Genomic DNA, 20,865 nt, shown 5'->3' with positions numbered 1-20,865 from the left:
CCTCTTATAAGTGGCAGCAGAGCTTATAAACTCTTAGGTGCAGCTGTTCATCTGACAGAGTTTACAAACCTACCTAGGCCCAATCCTAGGTTTTATTTCCAGCCCTTGGGGAGTGTGATCTCGTAGTTAGAAGTAGGAGTCAGGATTCCTTGATTCTGTTCCAATCGCAGTGATGGAGAGCTAGATAGTGTTTGGAGCAATATGACGTTTGGAGCAAGTGTATCAGGACTATTGGATTCTGCTGCCACTGGGATAGAGCAGGGACTGCTGGGTTCTGTGGGGAGTGCTGTGGGGAACAATTATCTAGTGGTTAGAACAGGGGTCTGGTAGTCAGGACTCTTTTGTTCCATTCCTGCAGCCAGTGCGAGTTCTAGTATTTATAGCAGAGGAGGCCAGGAGCTCAGACTCCTGGGTTCCTTCTATTCCACCATCCTCCCTCCACACAAATACACAGCATCCCTCTGCTGCTTTTTCCCCACCACACACACTCCTGGCTGCTGAAGTTTCCCTCCTAAGCCCTCAGATGTATTTAGTGTTTCCGCTTTGCACTATGTATTCTCTGTTCTGTCTCTGCACAGAGAACTCATCTGTTTCTAGTTCTTCTGCCTGCACTGGATCAAAAGCATAAGGCTCATTCATTCCTGTTTTCCTGATTGCATCTCTAAATTGAAATTCTATCTCCGCACCATGCCACTGTGAGTATCCAAACAGATAAGTTCTGTCCTACAAGTTACTGGGCTCTATACAGGAGCTACTGGGTAATTCTGTGGCCTGTATTCTGCAGGAAGTCAGACCTTAACATTTATGAATCTGCACAACACATACCTACTCTTGGACTCCTCTGTCCAATGAATCAGCAGTTTACAGCCACCAGGGCTGTTGCTTTTAACCAGCAAGAAAAGGAAACCAACTTGTTTGCACAAAAACAAGCTCTTTAAACCTCTTTCTGCTCCCTTTTTTGACTATGCACTTTTACTGCTTGGTTTTAACATGATGCTGACTGCATGAGGAGACATTAGCAATCCTGAAACAGCACAGTGAATAGAGACAAGATCTGAAGTAGCAGTGTCTTACTAGAGGAGTGAGAAGTAAGCAAAACAGTTTGAGAAAAACCTCCTCTGTTTTAAGTGACATGCTTGTGGGGTGGGATTTGCCGCACTGGCAGCCTACCCTCAAGGAATTCTGACACCAGCTGGAGAGGCTGGGAATTCCCTCCCCTGACTCCTCCCCTCTGGCTCCGTCACTCTCTGTCTCTTCCGTTCCCCTCATTTCCTCGTAAAGAGGACTCTGATTGGGACGGATCTGAAGTCCAAAACATTAATCTGACTATTGGATTGCAGGAAGCAGAGACTTCTGTATGTGAGTGAGTGATTCCCCCTGCTGGGACCCGAGTAGGTGAGAAGGAACTGAGATTTTTTTTCTACCTACATGTGAAGGGCCAGGGGAGAAAAGGGCTGTGGAAAGATTTATTAGTGGATTAGTCTCCTAAAGGGGAGAGGTTGTTTTAAAACTGGCCTGCCCAAAGCACTGGGTAATATTCTAGGACACAGTCTTACACTGGCTGAGGAGGGGTAAGATGGGATGCGCTTGGTGTGACTTAATAGTGAACCAGATCTTTCACATTTCTGTGATTGTGGTTTTCACAATCCCTGGGGTGACTCCTAAGGTCAGGCTGACAGACAAATGTTTTTCACCTATCAGGGACTTTCTTCTTACCCAAGAGCAGAACTGACCTGGATGAGATTGTGCATCATTAAAAGAATCCCCTATTCTTAGTGTGGTTGCCCCAGGAGGGTGATGATACTGCTGTCACCCTGGCCCTTCCTCACTCCATGAACTCCCCAGCTCGTGTCACATGATTATTAATTATTATTTGTATTATTGGAGCACCTAGGAGTTCTAGTCAAGGACCACAACCCCTTTGTGCTAGGTGCTGTATAGACCTCAGTTGTAACCTGGAAACTCTTTGGGGTAGGGACAGAGCCTTTCTTTGTCTTCTGCGAGACACTCAGCACATCTTTGGAAGCTATACAATAATTAATAATTGTAATACTGCTGGTAAAAGGTGCCAGGTTAGTTGAGAGCCCATGGAGATTGCAGCCCTGTATTCATTTTAAATGAAGGAGTTGGGGGAAGGCAAATGTGATATTAAAATTGTATTTTTACATATATGAAAGTCAAGAAATCTAAGTTATGATCGGTGGGCTAATGGAGCTATTATTAAAACAGTTCCCAACTTGTCCACACTGCAGTAACATGTAGTGTTTTGGGTAAGAGTCTGGGTGTGCAGATCCCTTGGCAGGGGCAGGGGCTTCGTGTCAGTTTGTATACTTTAAAACAAGAGGAAGTACAGACTAAGGATTTAGGGCCAGATTTTGGTACTCTTACCCCAAGATGAGGAATACCTTACTCCATGAATAGTCGCATAGGGTACTTCTCAGTTTGAATAAGGATACATAATCCGACCATTTAGTCTTTAGAGTAAATGACAGGGAGCCTGATTCTCCTCTCACTTACACCAGTGTAAATCTGTCTGTGAAGTTACACCAGTGTAAAACTGGTGTGATGGAGTAGACAATCAGGCCCAGAGAATAATGACTACTTGGTTGCCTTCCAGTCCCTAGTTCTGATACTGGCTCATTGTGTGACCTTGGGCCTATCACTTAACTGGAGTTGTGCAAAACTTGCTGGTTTCAGTTCACAGCTTGTGTCAAACTTTTCTCATAGCGTGTGGTTTCAAACTCTGGAGTTTACCTTTTAGTTTAGGGCTGATTGAAGCCCAGAGTGGCAAAGGTGGAGCTCAGAATGAAACCAGCAAGCATGGTTAAACTTTCTGGATTGGGCACGGTTTCCCTAGGATTAATCAGTACTGCTCACAATTACTAAAATCACTTTAAAAAGGTTTTGAACAGCAACAAAATCTCCGGTATGGTTGGGCAAGATGGAGGACGTTCCTTGCATGTCCAAGGACAAGCAATGGGTTAATAGGTCCATGATTGTTGGCTAGGACACCATTTCTGAGCCCCTTGGAGCAGGTGATAAATGAATCTGGATGGAAGATCCTGTTCCTCCACCCAAAACTGGTGCTAGCAGATGAGTGACTTGCTTTCAGGGCAGCCAAATATTATCTGACTGTTTAGTGGCTGATTGTGAAAGCCAGCTAGCTGCAGCTTCAGTGTTTGCTTGGGACAGCACACAGTGGGGAGGGCAGCCCTGCCCCAAAGCCTGCTGGTTTCTTCCTCTCGCAGGCATTCCTTCACCCCGCACTGAGTCAGCACTGGGGGCTCCTGAGTGGCAGGAGCTGACTGGCACCGACTCAAACACCCCACCCCTAAGCTTTGCTGTTCGGACAGTCTGGTAAGAAGGAGCACTGGCTTAGTGATGGAGGTTGTTTCGATTAAGATTTCAGCCAGTCTTTTCAAAGCTGGGTGCCTAAATATAGGTACTTAAATAAGGGTCCCGATATGCAAAGGTGCAGACCACAGCCACAGCTCCTATCGACTTCAGGAGCATTTATGGGTGACCAGCACCTCCTGAAAATCAGGGGACTTTTATTTAGGTGCCTAACTTTGGAGCCTTGTGTTTGAACATTTTACCTGAATTCTCTACTGCCTGATAAAGGAGAAAAATTTGTTAAATTGCATGTAGGTAATACACAGGATGTCTCCTGGGGATTAATTCTTTAACTGCAGATCAGGCTATCTCTTGATCTCTTTATCTATCTTCAGGGTTTATACTGCCACCTGGCCCTGTAATATCTGAGCATCTTTCATGTAAAATCAAGAGCAATAACAGTCTCTAGTGCAGTCTCTAGTGGCTCTTCTCTATACCACAATGAATGTCTGAATGGGAAATTTTTATTGCTGCTTGGGTTTATCATTTTTTGCTTTACCTCTTCGCCGATGTGTAGTGGGATTAGTTAGGTCTGTAGTTTTTTTTCCTTGTCTAAATGTTTTGCTCTGGAGAGAACTCATTCTATTCTTGTCATGTCTTTCTGTTTAAATGACAAACACAAAGCTTAAAAAAACCCCAAACAGACAAAAAAAATCCCCTCACCCGCCCTCTGAGAAAGGTGATATGTCCACAAAGTGCTGGAAAAGCGGAAAGGGAGAAGGCAAAGAGACAATGGAGAGCCTGAGGGTTGTCTACACCGTATTTTGGAGCCTGCGGAAGCAAGCTTCCCAGCCTGGGCTGAGAGATTCAGGCTAGCAGGGCTCATGCAAGTGCTCTAGAATTAGCTGTGTAGACAGCACTTTGAAATCATGACTTAGGCACTGAAGTCCATCCCCATCCCTAGGCTTCAGAGCCTGAGCCGCAACTTCAAAGCACTATCTACACCAGAGGTGGGCAGACTATGGCCCGTGGGCCATGTCCAGCCTGCGGGACTGTCCTGCCTTGCCCTTGAGCTCCCGGCCGGGGAGGCTAGCCTCTGGCCCCTCCCCCGCTGTTCCCCCTCCCCTGCAGCCTCAGCTCGCTGCGCTGCCCACGCTCTGGCCTGCTGCTCCTGCTCTGAGCAGCATGGTAAGGGGGTGGGGAGCGGGGGGGTTGGATAAGGATCAGGGGGTCCCCGGGAGCCTGTCAGGGGGCAGGGGGGTGGATAGGGGTCGGGACAGGGAGCGGGGGGGGGGGGTTGGATAGGGGGTGGGGTCCTGGGAGGGGGCGGTCAGGGGACAAGGAGCAGCGGGGGTTGGATGGGTCAGAGGTTCGGGGGTGGTGGTGGTCAGGGGACGGGGAACAGGGAGGGTTGGATAGGCGTGGGAGTCCCAGGGGGCAGGGGGGTGGATAGGGGTCGGGGCAGTCAGGGGACAGGGAACGGGGGTGTGTGGATAGGGGGTGGGGTCCTGGAGGGGCAGTTAGGGATGGGGAGTCCCGTGAGGGGGCGGTCAGGGGACAAGGAACAGGGGTGGGGTTGGATGTGTTGGGGGTTCTGAGGGGGGCAGTCAGGGGGCGGGAAGTGGGAGGGGGTGGATAGGGGGCAGGGGCCAGGCTGTTTGGGGAGGCACAGCCATCCCTACCTGGCCCTCCATACAATTTCGCAACCCTGATGTGGCCCTCGGGCCAAAATGTTTGGCCACCCCTGGTCTACACAGCTATTTTTATTTGCTGCAGGCTCCAAAATGCTGTGTACACATACCCTGGGCTTGTCTACACTTGAAACACTACAGCGGCACAGCTGCTCTGCTGTAGCACTTCAGCATAGATATCACCTATGCCGATGGGAGAGGTTCTCCTGTCGCTGTAGCTAATCCACCTCCCTGAGAGATGGTAGCTAGGTTCACAGAAGAATTCTTCCCAATCTAGTGCTGTCTACATGGGGCCTTAAGTCAGCTTCACTATGCCAGTCAGGGATGTGGATTTTTCATACCCCTGAGCAACATAGCAGGGTTGATCTAATTTTCCGCTGTAAGCCAGCCCCCAGTGTTTGCAGGGCTGACACCCTCTTTTGTAAACAAAGCCCATTTGCTGGGGGCTCCTCGTGGGACAATTAACGTGGTCATTGACAGTCAATTTTCAGCCGAGCCATACCCTAATAATCCTTTTCTTTCCTGTCAGATAAAAGGAAACTGAAGATGAAGCCCGCTGCCACCTATGAGCTGCTGGTGGATGGAGTTGGGCAGTGGGATTTTACTGGAGATTTTGTTCCTTGTGAGCTGTTGCTCACAGGAGATGCTGCATTCCCGGTGTTGGTAAGCCCTGAGAAGCAGGTTCTGATCGCTGTTTCTCACTATGGGAAGGGCCGGATGGTGGTCGTTTCTCACGAGGAAATCCTGAAGAATCCCAACTTTTCCCGGTTCCTTAGGAACGCTGTGGACTGGCTCCGACCCTTCCCAGAGGTGCAGGTCGGAGTCCAAAGGAGCCTGGATCCCCTCTCTCAGCTGCTCCTAAGGTCCAGCACTAAAGTGCAGCCTGGCGTGGGGCTCAGTGCCTCTCTCGGGGTGTACTGTACAGATGCCTATGACGATGCTCGGGCAGAGGAGCTGATCCAGTTTGTAAAGGGAGGTGGGGGCCTGCTCATCGGAGGTCAGGCCTGGTACTGGGCTAGTCAACATGGTGTGGAGAAGGTGCTGTTCGAATTCCCTGGGAACCGAGTGACTAGCGTGGCCGGTGTGTACTTCACCGGCAATACAGTGCAGCCAGGGATCTTCAAAGTCTCGGGAAAGATCCCAAAGATCCCCTTGATCGTCCCGTGAGTAACTTTCCCATTATTGGCTTTGCCCCAGTAAAGTACAGCCGAGAGAGATTTACATAAATTCCCGGGAAAGGGGAGAAACACCCCATTTTCAGATATCCGACGGGGGGTGGGGTTCAGATCATTATCCCAGCAGGGAATGGGGGGGGGTCCTTTAGTTAATCAAACCCTAAATTAAAAAGAGGTGTCCTGGCTAGTCATTTGGCACTGGGTTAAGCTATGGAATCCGAAATGACTGCTTCCCACCCAAGAGAGAATATCAGCAGGGCCATGAGGGTGAGTGGGTCATGTCTGTGGGCACTGAGCACTGACTGCCTGGTAGGCTCCAGGGAGCCTATTGCACACAGGATGTGGAGAGCAGTAATAGCCATTCTTGGACCTTGCTCTTTTCTCAGCTGTGTACTCCAGGGTTGTGTGACGTTGCAGGCACCTCAGGCAGAACAGAGAGTGGGGCCCGTAGGGTGTCCAGATAGCAAGTTTGAAAAACGGGACGTGGGTTGGGGGTAATAGGCACCTATATAAGACAAAGCCCCAAATGTCAGGATTGTCCCTATAAAATGGGGACATCTGATTACCCTAGGGCTGAGGCATTCATCATGCCCTAAGCTGTTTAAGGAGGAACACAATGCATCCCTCAGCTTCGGGATGCCCCTGCTGCTGCCACAGCTCCCTTGCCGACAACAGGCAACTAGCTGTTCCCCTGCCCAGCTCTCAGGGGCAGCTTGTCCCCCTGGATCCCACCTGAGCCAGGCCCTCTCAGCTCTCAGGACATTTCTTCCTTTCTTCAGTCCCCTAGGGATTATGGAGCTCTCTACTGGCTGAGTACTGAACTGAGTAACCCAGCGTCCTTCGCTGGTTAGCCTCTTTCCCTGCTGCTCAGCCAAGGTGAGGGGAGGGTACTGAGTAGCAAGCCAGCAGGTTCATTGAAATACTGTATTATTTAAAAAAGAGTTGCAAGAATTAATGGATTTAATCTGCAGCAAGGGGATTTCAGTTAGATAGTAGGAAACAACTTTCCAACTCTAAGGATAGTTAAGCTCTGGAATAGGCTTCCAAGGGAGGTTGTGGAATCCCCATCACTGGAAGTTTTTAAGAACAGGCTGGACAAACGCCTGTCAGGGATGGTCTAGGTCAGTGACACTCAGACTGCAGCTGGCGAGCCTCAAGTGGCTCTTTAATGTGTCTCCTGAGGTTCTTTGCAGCACATGATATTACAACCTTGTGATTTAATTATTAACTAGTCTAAGTTATTAACCAGTCAGGATGCTTTTACAATGTTTTCAACCAATTAAGTTATAAACTTGTATGAAGTTATTAACTTCTTTGCTGTGAGAATAATATTCATATACAAATATTTCCCCATCATACTGTTTACATATGAATAGTCCTACAGTAAGTGATACAATGAATTCACGCTACTGTGGCTGTTTGGGGTAAAGTTGATCACTAATTTGGCTCCTGAACCCCTGAGGTCTAAGTATCACTGGTCTAGATGGTCCTGCCTTTAGATGACCCCTGGAGGTCCCTTCCAGCCCTTCATTTCTATGCTTCTATATTTAAAAAAGTCTAATTAATGAATGTGCTTTAGAAAACACACCGAGTATTCCTTATGTTACTTGGATAACGCACCATACTTTCGGAGTCCCAATCGCCTCTCACTGAAGTCAGTGGGAAGTCTCCTATTGGCTCTGGCAGGAGTTGGATGGAGCCTTTATGTGTTGTGATGATACATGAAATGCAGCTGTTTTGTGGGTGGAGCCCGGCAGACTGCATCAGGCCAAGAACAATCGGTGTAAAGCTTTGGGCTCACACCAGAAACCAGACAAGCTCGCAGCTGGCCCCAGAATCCAGGCCATGCCCAGCCATCTTCTTCCTGCCCCCACTCCCAAGTTGTGCCTGGCCCAGTTCAGAATCTGGGCTTCTGACTTACACAAAGTGCAATGGGGTCTTTAATGACCACAACTGTTGCTTTGCTTTCACTATGTGGCCACTTCATTTCATGTAGTTAAATCCACAGCTGTTGTAAGAAAATTTTCCCCACAGATTTTTGTTGCCCCAGTCCCTTCCCCTTCCCTAGCACTGTTAATGAAACTCCATTTCTCTCTTCCAGCTGCATGACTGGTTTTGTTGCTCTTTAGATGCTGGGTTTGTTTTCCTACAAAGGTAAAGAGAATCTTTGCCGTAGGATGCAGAAAAGTACTCAGGACACAACTACAAATTAATGTAATTAAGTTACTTATTACAAGTTGCTGATTGATTGTCATGTTCTCACCTGCAGGGCACTGGAGGTGAGATTTTCCTTTCAGGAAAGTTATATGGAGATGATTGTGCTTTGGGAATTTTTACTTAGGGGGGAATTCACCCTATTTTGAGAGTTTAAGAGGGGCTTAAAAGGTGCATTAACCTTGTTCTGGCCCCCGGCATATGAATAAATTTCACCCATAGCAAATAAAACTGAGCTTTAAGGCCACCAACATGCCACAGGGATTGGGGTCCTGTGTGGCAAAGAAGCTGGGAGAAGAAATCAAATGAGGAGCCCAGGGTTTTTAATTCCTGCCCTATGGACACATGGGTGTTATTTATTCTCACGCTCTGTCAAGCGGTTGGTTTTTTCGTTTGGGTGGAAAATTCAGACGTTCCAAATAGCAGCAGATTCATCACAAGTGACAAAGGGAAAATGAAGTTTGGTAAAATGATACAGCAAAGGGGGAAATAAAACGAAAGCACTCGACACGGCTTTAACAGCAAGAGCCATGCAGGGGCAGCAGAGGGTAAAATGAGAAGTATGAGTGAAGCGAAATAGGAGCATTGGGAAGCAGAGGTTAATGGATAGGAAAAGGGTGGCTACGCTTTACAGAGATCAGAGACTTGTTTCAGATTGAGTCACTGAGATTCTATATATACACACACAGACAGAGGCAGTCCTCTCTTCTGAGCAGTAGCAGTGGGATAGTTAAGGAAAAGGCACTGGCAAATCTTTCAGGCTTGACTAGAGGATGCGTTTCTGAGGTGGCTTAGGCATGCTAGGCCTCATGGTTTTGCCAGCGCCAGGGGTTCAAAAATCATGAGTCAGGCCAGTGGAGATTGGCTTAGAAATCAGAGTTAAAACAACCCAAAACACAGACTAAAGGTTGGGTTCTTTTTCTTTGGTCTCCTGGGTTCGGAGCCTCTAGATCACAGCTGGGACACGTTTTCAAGCTCAACTCTGCAGGCTATAAATGGACTCTTTAAAAACGAAGGCTGAGACTGCAGCAACTGGGGAGTTCAGAAAAACTCCACCTGGCACCAGACTCCCTATAACATTGTGAGGGCAGCACCATAGAGCGTGGGCAGGGGAGGAGATGGGCTAGGGGTGGCCTGTTGGGTGCCCCTAGCATCCCTCATGATTCTGTGATTGTATAAAGGATGTTGGGATTGGGCCTAAACAGGGATGCCTCTTGATTTTGCAGGCACGGGGCTAATCTCAGCCAGGATGTAGAGCTTCTCCTCAATGGTGTGTCGGAACTGGATATAGTGACGGGTGGGGTGCCCTCCCCCCTGCTGGTGCATGGGGTGCTGGCCTTCCCGCTCGGCCTGGACAGCTCCCACTGCTGCTTCCTTGCTGCAGCGCGCTATGGCCGGGGCCGGGTGGTGGTGGCATCTCATGAGGGCCAGCTGTGTGCCCCGAAGCTGGTAGGGTTCCTGCTCAATGCTGTACGCTGGCTGGACGCTGGGAGGCAGGGGCTGGTTGGGGTTGCTGCCCACCTGAAGGGGCTGTGTTCCTTGCTGTCCCAGGAGGGCCGGAAGTATCGGGTATCGTCGCTGGCGAGCGACATGAGCGTCTACTGCTGCCCTTCTCACAGCGACCAAGAGGCGGAGAAGATCCAGGCCTTTGTGGCGGAGGGGGGAGGGCTGCTGATTGGGGGGCAGGCCTGGTACTGGGCCTCCCAGAATCAAGGCCAAGCTGCCGTTGCCGGATACCCTGGCAACAAAATCCTCAACCGCTTTGGGATCAGCATCCTGGGCATGAACCTCAAGGCAGATAAATACCCAGCGCTGCTCCCGGGGGAGCTTCTCCATCACTACCACTTCCGTCAGGCACTCTCCCTCTTCCAGAGGCATGTGGAAAAGAAGGAGGCACTCGGAGCCCCCCTGGCAGACTGGCTGCATAGGCTAGGGCAGGACTGTTCTGCCTTCCTGAGGATCCCAGCTGAAGACTGTCCGGCGTACTCCTCACTCCACCGCATCCTGCTCAAAGTGCTGCGCAGAGGCGGGATCCCGCAGGTCAGCAGGAAGAACCCAATCAAGAGCAACTCCAAGGAGGCAGCCCTGCTGTGCCTGGCAACACAGCTGTCCCAGACCATGACGGACTGTGCTGTCCTGGTTCAGAAACCCACTGATGGGGTCTGCACGCTCCCATCCAGCTGCCCTATCACCCTGGAAATCGATGGCACAAATACAGGTGAGAGGAGCAGTCTTTCCACCTTCCCCATGTAGAATTACATGGAAAACGTGTCACACACACACACACCCCTGTTGAGATTGCACTATCACACCAAAACTCATACTTCCCCATGTGCCAATAACACATATAACACAGGCTATTTCCGCCAATCGGATGGGTTGGTGTCAAGCTTGTACATTTGCTTGTGATTGTGGGGCACTGCATGTGTGCGCTGGGAGTGGTTCCATGTTAGAAGTGACAGTGTTGTGGAGTTGCAGTCTGTGAGTGTATGATGTAAGGGGTGTGAGTGGTGGCTTAGTTGGTGATAGACTTTTTTTTGGGCTGGATGTGGAGTCTTTATTCACACTGTTGCACACTTACTCACACAGGTAGTCCAATGACCTTCAGTCGAGGAGGGGCTCGACAACCTGGCACTTAGTAATTGTGCTGAAATACACTTGATCAACCTTAACTCCAAGTTAAGGGAGGGTTTCTGCTTGGGCAGTATAAAGAGCTCTGAACTCAGCTGCTTATCACAGCTTTACAGTCTCTGCTGGGCAGCTGATGTTTGCAACTCCCTAGGGTGGCTGTCTAGAAACAAGTCTCACTATAGTGAAATGTCAGGGTACTCATGCTTTAGTTAGGGCTAGGGGGAAAAAGCCCCTTATGCTAAAATTTCTCATGCTTTCAGTCAAGCAGCACATTGTCAGCAAGTCTAGTAACACACAGGCCAATTCTGAGAGTTCTGAGCAAGAAAAACATCAGATTATTTCTTCGCACTCTGGCAACTCAAAACTGCATTACTTTAAGCATGGAAATGGGCAGGGGCCAGGAGTGCTGAGTAAGGCCTCAGTCCTCAAGGTATTTAGGTGCCTAACTCCCATTATTTTCACTGGGAATTAGGTGCCTGCATGCCTTTGAAGACCTGAGCCTAAGTGCTGTGTATTCAGACCTATCTTCTGTGATTCCCTACAGGTGGGACAGCATGGATGAGTACAGGACTTTACCTACCTGATGGGAACACAGCAGTGTTAACGTTTCCTTGCATGGCGACCAGTGCTGGTCTGCAGGTAATTTCTGTTAACCCGGCTGGCCTTTATACATGGATACATTTGTGAGGTACCCATATCGGCGAGATGAGTTGAAACTGTTCTCAAGGATCAGTCTGTATTATGCCTAGGCCTGCTCCTTTCTCATTCCTTATCCTCTGCTGCCACCTTGTGGCTGTTTCATGCCATTAAATTTTTAAAAATTCCTCACAATTTCCTCTGCCCTCTCTTGACTGTTCTATGCCTCCCCATTTTGCTTTGTTGGTTGGATTATTTCACAGCTCTCACTGCTCCCCAAGGTGATGTGCTCTCCACGCTATCTCTGCTTCATTGTAGCAGTGCAGGGAAGCAAGGGAAGGTGGGGAGGGGACCAGGCAGCCGCTGACACTGCAGCAGGACCTTGTGCAATAATAAGCTGCAGACATCCCTGTGTTACCTTACAGGACTCACATGCTGGTGCAATGAGCCCTGGAGACTGAATTTCTCCCTAACTAGGGATGCCAGAGGCAACAGCTGAGTCAGCATCTCACCCACACATTGTATTTTCTCCAGTTTGCTTCCTCTTTGCTCTCAAGGGACACCTCTAAGGGTACGGGGGAGTTCAGCCACTGTGGCCCTGTCAATCCATGGCCCCTGTGCTGAGACTGCTAATGAGGGAGGCATTCCAGCCCAGGTCCTCAAAGGTGCCAAACTCCCAGTGAAATCAGTCAAGCCACCTAAATACCTTTGAGGACCTTAATGCTAGGGCTGTAGATGGCTTTGTGAGGGGTACAGCTTCCCTGTTATGAGCTGCACTGAGCTTTATGAACTCTTGTTTCACATGCAGCAGTCAGACAGCAATTGCGACAGGGCTGGATTGCAATCAGTGCCCCGCAGCTGTGTGTGCTCCAGTGCAGACAGGCCCTAAGGCAGAGGGGGTGGGGCTGCAATCTGGAGCCTGGAGCGCTTGACCCTGCTCTTCCCGCCCTTATGTGCCCCAGGTGCAGATCGGGTGTCACTCTGATGACCTCACCACTGCGAAGGAGCTGAAACGGGCCCCCATGGTGATACGCAAGTGCCAGGTCAGCTGCCAGAAGCAGTCAGTCTCCTGCCTCTGGGGCGGCATCATTTACATCCTCGTGCCAGGGGGAAGCCAGCTGGGCAAAGTGCCCATCACTGTGGAAGGGGCAGTCAAGGTTCCCTACTTCAGACTGGGTAGGTGTTCATCCCTTGGGGCCTTTCCCCTCTCAATGTGGTGCGTGTGGGCACCCAAGCCAAAATGTGCAGCATTAAATATAACCAGAGTCCAAATGGTTAAAATCAGAATTGGCACAAAAATGACAAACTGGGACTGTTTTCTTTCTTTTTTGTTTTTTAAACCATCTTTTTTGCTGAAAACTGTCAACTTTTTATTGCCCTTTTGAAAGATTTCCACCAGCCCTTTTCTCAATCTTCCCCCTTTTCCTCTGCTGCCCCTGTGTGGCCATTTCCTGTCACTACAATAGAAATCGACAACCGCCCCTTTGATGTGCTTGCTGCATTTCCCATCAGTCTTCTCTTTATTGGTTTATGAAATTTCTTTTTCCTCCATCAGTCCAAACAAAACCAGTGTGTTGCTATTTGATGCCTGCTGATCTCACTCGGTGGAGGAGAAGTCACTTAGAGAAATGTGGACAGCAACTCAGGTGTCCCCTGTGAATCATCCTGTATTGATTTGGTTTTGTTTGTTTTTTGGGGGGGAGGAATGAAGTGAATTTGGGACCCACTTTTCACAAGCCATGGACTTGATTTTCCCATAACGTACTTAAATAGCATGACTAAGTTTGGATGTATGGGGGGGACCTCATCTCCTATCTTTACATAATAACTAGACAGGAGGCTCAGCAGTGAAATGAGGAAGGATCTAGTGCTTAAGGCAATGGGCTGAGAAATTGGCGAATTGAGTACTGTCCTTGGCTCTGCCATAGCCTTACTGTGTGGCCATGGGCAAGTCACTTAATCTCTGTGCCTCAGTTCCCCAGGTGGACACTACTGGGGGGACAGTGAGAGTTCCTAGGAATGCTGTGAGGATTAACTTATTAATGCCCATCCAGCACTTAAAAAATATGAAGTGCTCTATAAATGCCAAGTACTATTATTCCTGAGAGGAATTCATGATGAAGTCACATATTTTCAGCCAACACTCAGAGTGTGTAACTGAGAGACTGGGGTACATTTAATGTGTTTTCCATGTTGCTACAGGAGAGACCTGTAAATGCCAGTGGCTGGCCAGCATCCGGCACTACCCTGCTCCCTGGGCCGAACTAGCTACTGAGAACATTATCCTGACTGTGCCTGCTGACAACATCCGCCATATAGAGAACCCAGAGCCTCTTCTGACCCTCTGGGACCAGATCATGCTGGCTATAGCTGAGTTGGCAGCAGCACCAGCGAAGTTCCCAAGGCCAGAGAGGATTGTAACAGACGTCCAGATCTCAGCTGGTGGGTGTATGGCCGCATGGTCCTAGCAGGGTTTCCAAAAGAAGGGCTTTAGGCAGCAACTTTAATTCATTCAAGGCTTTTTTGTTAAACTGAAACTTCAGACAAATGCAATGGGTCAAATAAACATGCAACCCGCATAGAGCTGAATGTTTCTAGTCCCTCATGGTGCTTCTCTGTGTCCTTAAGGGTGTCCATAGAATCACAGAAGATTAGGGTTGGAAGAGACCTCAGGAGGTCATCTAGTCCCACCCCCTGCTCAAAGCAGGACCAACCCCAACTAAATCATCCCAGCCAGGGCTTTGTCAAGACAGGCCTTAAAAACTTCTAAGGATGGAGATTCCACCACCTCCCTAGGTAACCCATTCCAGTGCTTCACCACCCTCCTAGTGAAATAATTTTTCCTAATATCCAACCTAAACCTCCTGCACTGCAACTTGAGACCACTGCTCCTTGTTCTGTCATCTGCCGCCACTGAGAACAGCCGAGCTCCATCCTCTTTGGAACCCCCCTTCAGGTAGTTGAAAGCAGCTATCAAATCCCCCCTCACTCTTCTCTTATGCAGACTAAATAAGCTCAGTTCCCTCAGCCTCTCCTCATAAATCATGTACTCCAGCCCCCTAATCATTTTCATTGCCCTCTGCTGGACTCTTTCCAATTTGTCCACATCCTTTCTGTAGTGGGGGCCCCAAAACTGGATACAGTACTCCAGATGTGGCCTCACCACTGCCGAATAGAGGGGAATAATCACTTCCCTCAATCTCCTGGCAATACTCCTACTAATGCAGCCCAATATGCCATTAGTCTTCTTGGCAACAAGGGCACACTGTTGACTCATATCCAGCTTCTCATCCACTGTAATCCCCAGGTCCTTTTCTGCAGAACTGCTGCTTAGCCAGTCAGTCCCCAGCCTGTAGTGGTGCATGGGATTCTTCCGTCTTCAGTGCAGGACTCTGCAGTTGTCCTTGTTGAATCTCATCAGATTTCTTTTAGCCCAATCATCCAATTTGTTTAGGTCACTCTGAATCCTATCCCTACCCTCCAGCGTATCTACCACTCCCCCCAGTTTAGTGTCATCCACGAACTTGCTGAGGGTGCAATCCATCCCATCATACAGATAATTAATTAAGATGTTGAACAAAACTGGCCCTAGGACTGATCCCTGTGGCTCTCCGCTTGATACTGGCTGCCAACTAGACATAGAGCCATTGATCACTACCTGTTCAGCCTGACGATCTAGCCAGCTTTCTATCCACCTTATAGTCCGTTCATCCAATTCATACTTCTTCAACTTGCTGGCAAGAATACTGTGGGAGACTGTATCAAAAGCTTTGCTAAAGTCAAGCTATATCACATCCACCACTTTCCCCATATCCACAGAGCCAGCTGTCTCATTATAGAAGGCAATTAGGTTGGTCAGGCATGACTTGCCCTTGCTGAATCCATGTTGACTATTCCTGATCACCTTCCTCTCCTCTAAGTGCTTCAAAATGGATTCCTTGAGGACATGCTCCATGATTTTTCTGGGGACTGAGGTGAGGCTGACCGGTCTGTAGTTCCCCAGATTCTCCTTCTTCTCTTTTTTAAAGATGGGCCCTACATTAGCCTTTTTCTAATCGTCTGGGACCTCTCCCAATCGTCAGGAGTTTTCATAGATAATGGCCAATGGCTCTGCAATCACATCAGCCAACTCTCTCAGCACCCTTGGCCCCATGGACTTATGCATGTCTGGCTTTTCTAAATAGTCCTTAACCTGTTCTTTCACCACTGAGGGCTGCTCACCTCCTCCCAATACTGTGCTGCCCAGTGCAGCAGTCTCGGAGCTGACCTTGTCTGTGAAGACTGAGGCAAAAAAAGCATTGAGTACGTCAGCTTTTTCCACATCATCTGTCACTAGGTTGCCTCCCCCATTCAGTAAGGGTCCCACACTTTCTCTGACCTTCTTCTTGTTGCTAACATACCCGTAGAAACCCTTCTTGTTACCCGTCACATCCCTTGCTATCTGCAACTCCAGTTGTGCTTTGGCCTTCCTGATTACATCCTCCATCTGTCTCAGCTACAGAATTGTTGATTAAATTTCAGCGATAGGGCTCTGTAGTTACACCTATGCAAAGCTACTGAAAATAAGATTCAGCGGGGTCACTGAGGGAAGAATTTAAACTGTAGAACCTTTATTGCTGGTGACGATGGAAAAGAAGGAACAAACCCAGCTTGACTCTGAGTCCAGGACGAGTTGCAATATTGGCATCTGGAAAAAAACAGAGCACATTTTTACTTGTAAACAGAGCACATCTGATCTAGAGTCACTTAGATTTGAAATATGGAGCCTCAGGAGGCTGTTTTTACTGTCACTTTTCAGAGCAGCACTTTGGGTGAAATTCTTCACCATGCAGAGAGTCAGCACAAGGTCTGTGCTCAAACGCTAAACTCCTGACCCCTGGTTAAGTGACATGGAAATATTTTGTTGTAAACCTTAGTGTTAACTTCTGTTATCTTGGGCGGCTGCCAGTTAGGGTGATCACATTCTGACGACTTAAAATTCCTCAGGGATTTCTAATGGACTAATGTTTTGCCTCTTTTTCTTGAGCTCTTGCAAAATGTTGTTGGGGGCTGTTGAACAGCTCCTGTGCTCCTCCCGAGAGGGGACACTGTGTGACAGGCGAAGTGATTCTTGAAATGCAGATGTAGATAGTGTATGTGGTTTGTGAAGTGCTTCGGGACCCTTCAGGAAGATGCATTTTCCAGGGCACTCAGGAACTGAACGTGGGTCTCCCTACTCTGCCACAGCCTTCCTGTGTGACTTTAGGCAAGTCACTTAGACTGCATCCACCGGGTGTGATTGCAGCTTATGCAGACCTACCCAAGCTGTCGTTCATCTACCTAGCTCAGGTACTGGAGCAGTGTAGCTGCGGCAGCACAGACATTAGCGTGGGTTACCTGTGTGAGTAATAATCCAGGGCGAAGGGCTGGCTTGTGCAGCCCGCACTGAAGCCCAGGGTGGTGCAGCCTCACAGTGCCGGTACCTGCGCTAGGTAGATCATAGCTAGCTCGGGGGCACTTGCACGAGCTGCAGCGGTATTGCAGTGCAGACATACTCTTAGCCTTCTGAGCCTTGGTTCCCATCTGTACAATGGGGTTAACAGCCCAGCCCTGCCTCACAGGGGTATGGTGCAGATAAAAACATTAGCGATGGTGAGGTGCTCAGATAACTAAGGCACTGAGGGCCTTATTCCTCAGCTAGAGGAAAGGCCCTATGGAAATGGGTAGGAATTACTTAGTCATAATTTAGTAAAACAGCATCCATAGTGATCAAATGCGCCATTAGCGTGTCTGAGAGTTTGGTGTTTGGGTGAGCACTCCCCATGTCTTCCCTCCAGGCTGGATGCACGCTGGCTACCCCATCATGGGCCACCTGGATTCGGTGAAGGAGATGGTGAATGTGGAACACATGCGAGCCACCGGCCTGTGGGGCCCAATCCACGAGCTGGGACACAACCAGCAGCGAGCAGGCTGGGAATTCCCCCCTCACACTACTGAGGCCACCTGCAACCTGTGGTCTGTCTATGTGCATGAGAAGGTGCTGGGGATCCCCAGGGACAAAGCCCACCAGGCCCTCCAGCCGCAGTGTCGGAAGCAGAGGGTCACAGGTTATCTGGAGAAAGGGGCTCAGCTGAAGGACTGGAGCGTGTGGACTGCGCTGGAGACGTACTTGCAGGTAACTATGGGAGAGACGGGATTGGAGATGGAGTGTTTTCATTGTACTCAGTGATCTCTTTGAGAGATAAACATCCTCAGGCTGGAGTCTTCAGCCCACACAAACATCTGCTCAGGAGCTGGACTTGTCCTAGGTCTATAAAGCACCCAGCAGGCATATGGATGGCTCAGTCTGCCATAGTGTTTCTCCAGGCCCTCTCTCTGCTGCAGGACTTTGGCAGATGGCATTGGCTCCTTTGCCTTGGTGGCGAAGCCCATCTCCCTCCTGGGCAGGAAAACAGGAGCTGTTGCTCTGGTTCTTTGCACGTTAAACTCAATAGGTGGTTAGTGCCTAAATACCTTGGAGAATCTGGGCCCTAGTTTCTCTGTGGCATCCGTGAAACGGGGATAACACCGCTGCCCTCCCTCACAGGGTGCAGTGAGGAGAAATACAGAGATAACAATTGTGAGGTGCTCAGTTACTAGGGTAGTGGGGGCCAGGTAAGTACTGCAGATAAGAATGGGGGAGCTGTGGTACAGCTGCCTTCCCCTTCTCCCCCACCATCCCTCAAGTGGCCATTGGTTGGACTGAGAGGCAGCAGTGCTGGCAAGCCCTCCCGAGCTGGGCAGTGAAAACAAGCCAGCGTTGTTCCTGCCATCAGTCCGCAGAGCCCCTGAGGCTCTTCTTGCTCCTCAGCAGAGGAGAAGAAGCCAGGGCCTATGCATAGCGCTCCCAGTCTGGAAACAGGAATTGCCGTACTGATCAGAGCTGAGGGCCAACCAGTTGAGTGTCCTGTCTCTGACAGTGGCCTCACCAGATGCTGCAGAGGACGGTGTAAATCCCCCCTCTCTCCCTCCATCATTTAGTAGTGTTTGTATAGTACCCTGGAGGTGCCTTACATACATATAAGACGCGTCTAGATTGTAAGGTCATTAGGTCCCAAATAGACCTCACACGGGCCAAGGAGAAGAGAAGAGGATATGACACACTTTCTGTATGATCCCCCAGTGTCACCTCTAATTTAACCTAACCTTGATCATTAACCCTAATCCCCAGCCCATGCCCAGCTCCCTTTTGCTTTGAACTAATTCCTTAATTATTTTTATTTTTGAAAATAACCCCCCGAAATCCTGTTCCAGGCCAAAGTATGCCCCACCTACAATCTCCCCTCCCCCATCCTCCATTCCCCGTCCCCCCAGCCTTTATACCACCTTCCTCTCTTGACAGTCCTCTCCTTCCCTCGGTGCAAATTACCCTCCGCCGCACCTATTAGCCGCTGCCAGACTGCAGGGAGGTTCCTGGGGCTGTGATGCCAGGCTGCTGCTGCTAGCAACTGCAGCTTGGGTCTCTGAGCTATTATGTAATTGTGTGCCTATGGGAGATGTTTCTTCCTGTCCTTAGGCAAGTTGTCTTATGCCCAGAACCATGAGGGTTTGTCACCTTCATAGGTTTTTCCCCTGTCTAATGTGTCTGCAGGTAACATTTTAAAATGAGAGTGTCTTCCACGAGGGAACAATGAATGTCTGTGAAGTGAGAGGCACAAAGGTTAAATTTAGATCAGTGAAGGGTTCCGTCTCCATATTCATGAGGTGGTCATTACTATTCCTGATTGCATCATGAGGCTTTGCCTGAGGTGGGATCAAGCACAGGTTCTCATGTTATACTCGGGGACCAATATCGTGTTTTTAACACTTCTCCTCCTTGCCCCTCAGTTGCAGGAGGGCTTTGGCTGGGAACCCTTCATCCTCCTCTTCTCTGACTACCAGAAAATGCCCAATGTCCCCAAGGACAACCCCTCCAAGATGAACCTGTGGGCAGAGAAGTTCTCTCGGCAGGTGAACAAGAATCTGGCTCCTTTCTTTCTGGCCTGGGGCTGGCCCATCAAGGATGAAGTCTCCTTGAAACTGGCTTCTCTACCAAACTGGGAGGAGAACCCAATGAAGCTACATGGACCTGGGAAGAAATAAAGTCTGGGCACTTCGTCTTCAAAACTAATCCAACAGCCACTTACCTTTCCTTTAAGCTGTACCAGAGTTTCCATTGGTCTAGCAGGTATACTTAATGGTGCCTCAGTGCAGGGGGCTGTTCTAGATGATATCTCGAGGTCCCTTCCAGCCTGACATTTCTATGATCATGCCAACACACTGATTCTGATTTTATATCCACCACCTCTATTCTTCACTGAACAGTGGGATATGGACTTACTATTTCCCTATCTTTGCCCTGAATTCCATAGCTTGTTGCTCTCTGCGTGAAATCCCCTCCCTTCCCCCGTGCAGAGGGTCAGCAAAGGTCTATGTGAGATCCAAATTTCATGTAAACCTTGAGAACTTACTTAGTGCATAGGGCTTGTGCTGACCCTCTGCCTAGGGGGGAATTTCATCCCTAGCCTGTCAGTTTGACCATGTCATCTTCTCTTTGCATCCCTCTCTTGGCTCCTATCACATCAAACAGAAGCCTCTGGTCTTTATTTTCAAGGCCCTTCCTGGCCTAGCCCCACCCTACCTATCATCTCTCATTCGCTATCGAAATGTTGACTCCCATCTTTGATTGGCCCATGTTTCCAGCCTCCCTCATCCCCTTGTTAAATTTTCAAACAAGCACCTTTGTGCTTTTTCCCATGCTGCCCCTCATGCTTGGGAGGAACTCTCCATAAACATCCACAGAGCTACCTCCTCCTCCTCCTTCAAAACCCTCCTTAAACCTCTCTTTTGCCATGATACCTAACAAAACTTGCCAATGTAGTAGGCTGTTGTGGTGTGCTGAGATCACACACTATCATACTGACCAATGCTGTTTCACTATTGCCTTGTACTCTCCCATCGGCTTGTCTGTGCCCATCTGTTGTCTCTTGTCTCATACTTGGGGCAGGTCTATACTACAGTGGGAATCGACGCTCTGAGATCGATCCACAGGCAGTCGATTTAGCGGGTCTAGTAAAGACCCGCCAAATTGACTGTAGACCTCTCTCCAGTTGACCCCTGTACTTTACCCCTGACAAGAAGAGTTAGGTAAGTCGACAGGAGATTTTCTCCCATCAACCACCCCCCCC

The 20,865-nt window shown here is 49.2% G+C and overlaps 1 protein-coding gene across 1 annotated transcript; it reads left to right on the top strand.

Moving 5' to 3' along the window:
- The first annotated feature begins 1,280 nt into the window (after positions 1-1,280).
- LOC141975207 (TRPM8 channel-associated factor 2-like) lies at positions 1,281-20,865 on the top strand. The gene is made up of 8 exons (XM_074935475.1): positions 1,281-1,395; positions 5,554-6,187; positions 9,640-10,631; positions 11,589-11,683; positions 12,643-12,856; positions 13,883-14,122; positions 17,497-17,834; positions 19,526-20,865. The coding sequence occupies exons 2-8, from the start codon at positions 5,571-5,573 to the stop codon at positions 19,778-19,780; spliced, it is 2,751 nt and encodes a 916-aa protein (XP_074791576.1). The 5' UTR covers positions 1,281-1,395; positions 5,554-5,570; the 3' UTR covers positions 19,781-20,865.

This window comes from Natator depressus, chromosome 1, assembly GCF_965152275.1.
Source record: "Natator depressus isolate rNatDep1 chromosome 1, rNatDep2.hap1, whole genome shotgun sequence".
In the NCBI taxonomy this organism is placed as follows: domain Eukaryota; kingdom Metazoa; phylum Chordata; order Testudines; family Cheloniidae; genus Natator; species Natator depressus.
The sequence above is the reverse complement of the archived record's forward strand: the minus strand, read 5'-3'. Positions and strand labels throughout refer to the sequence as shown.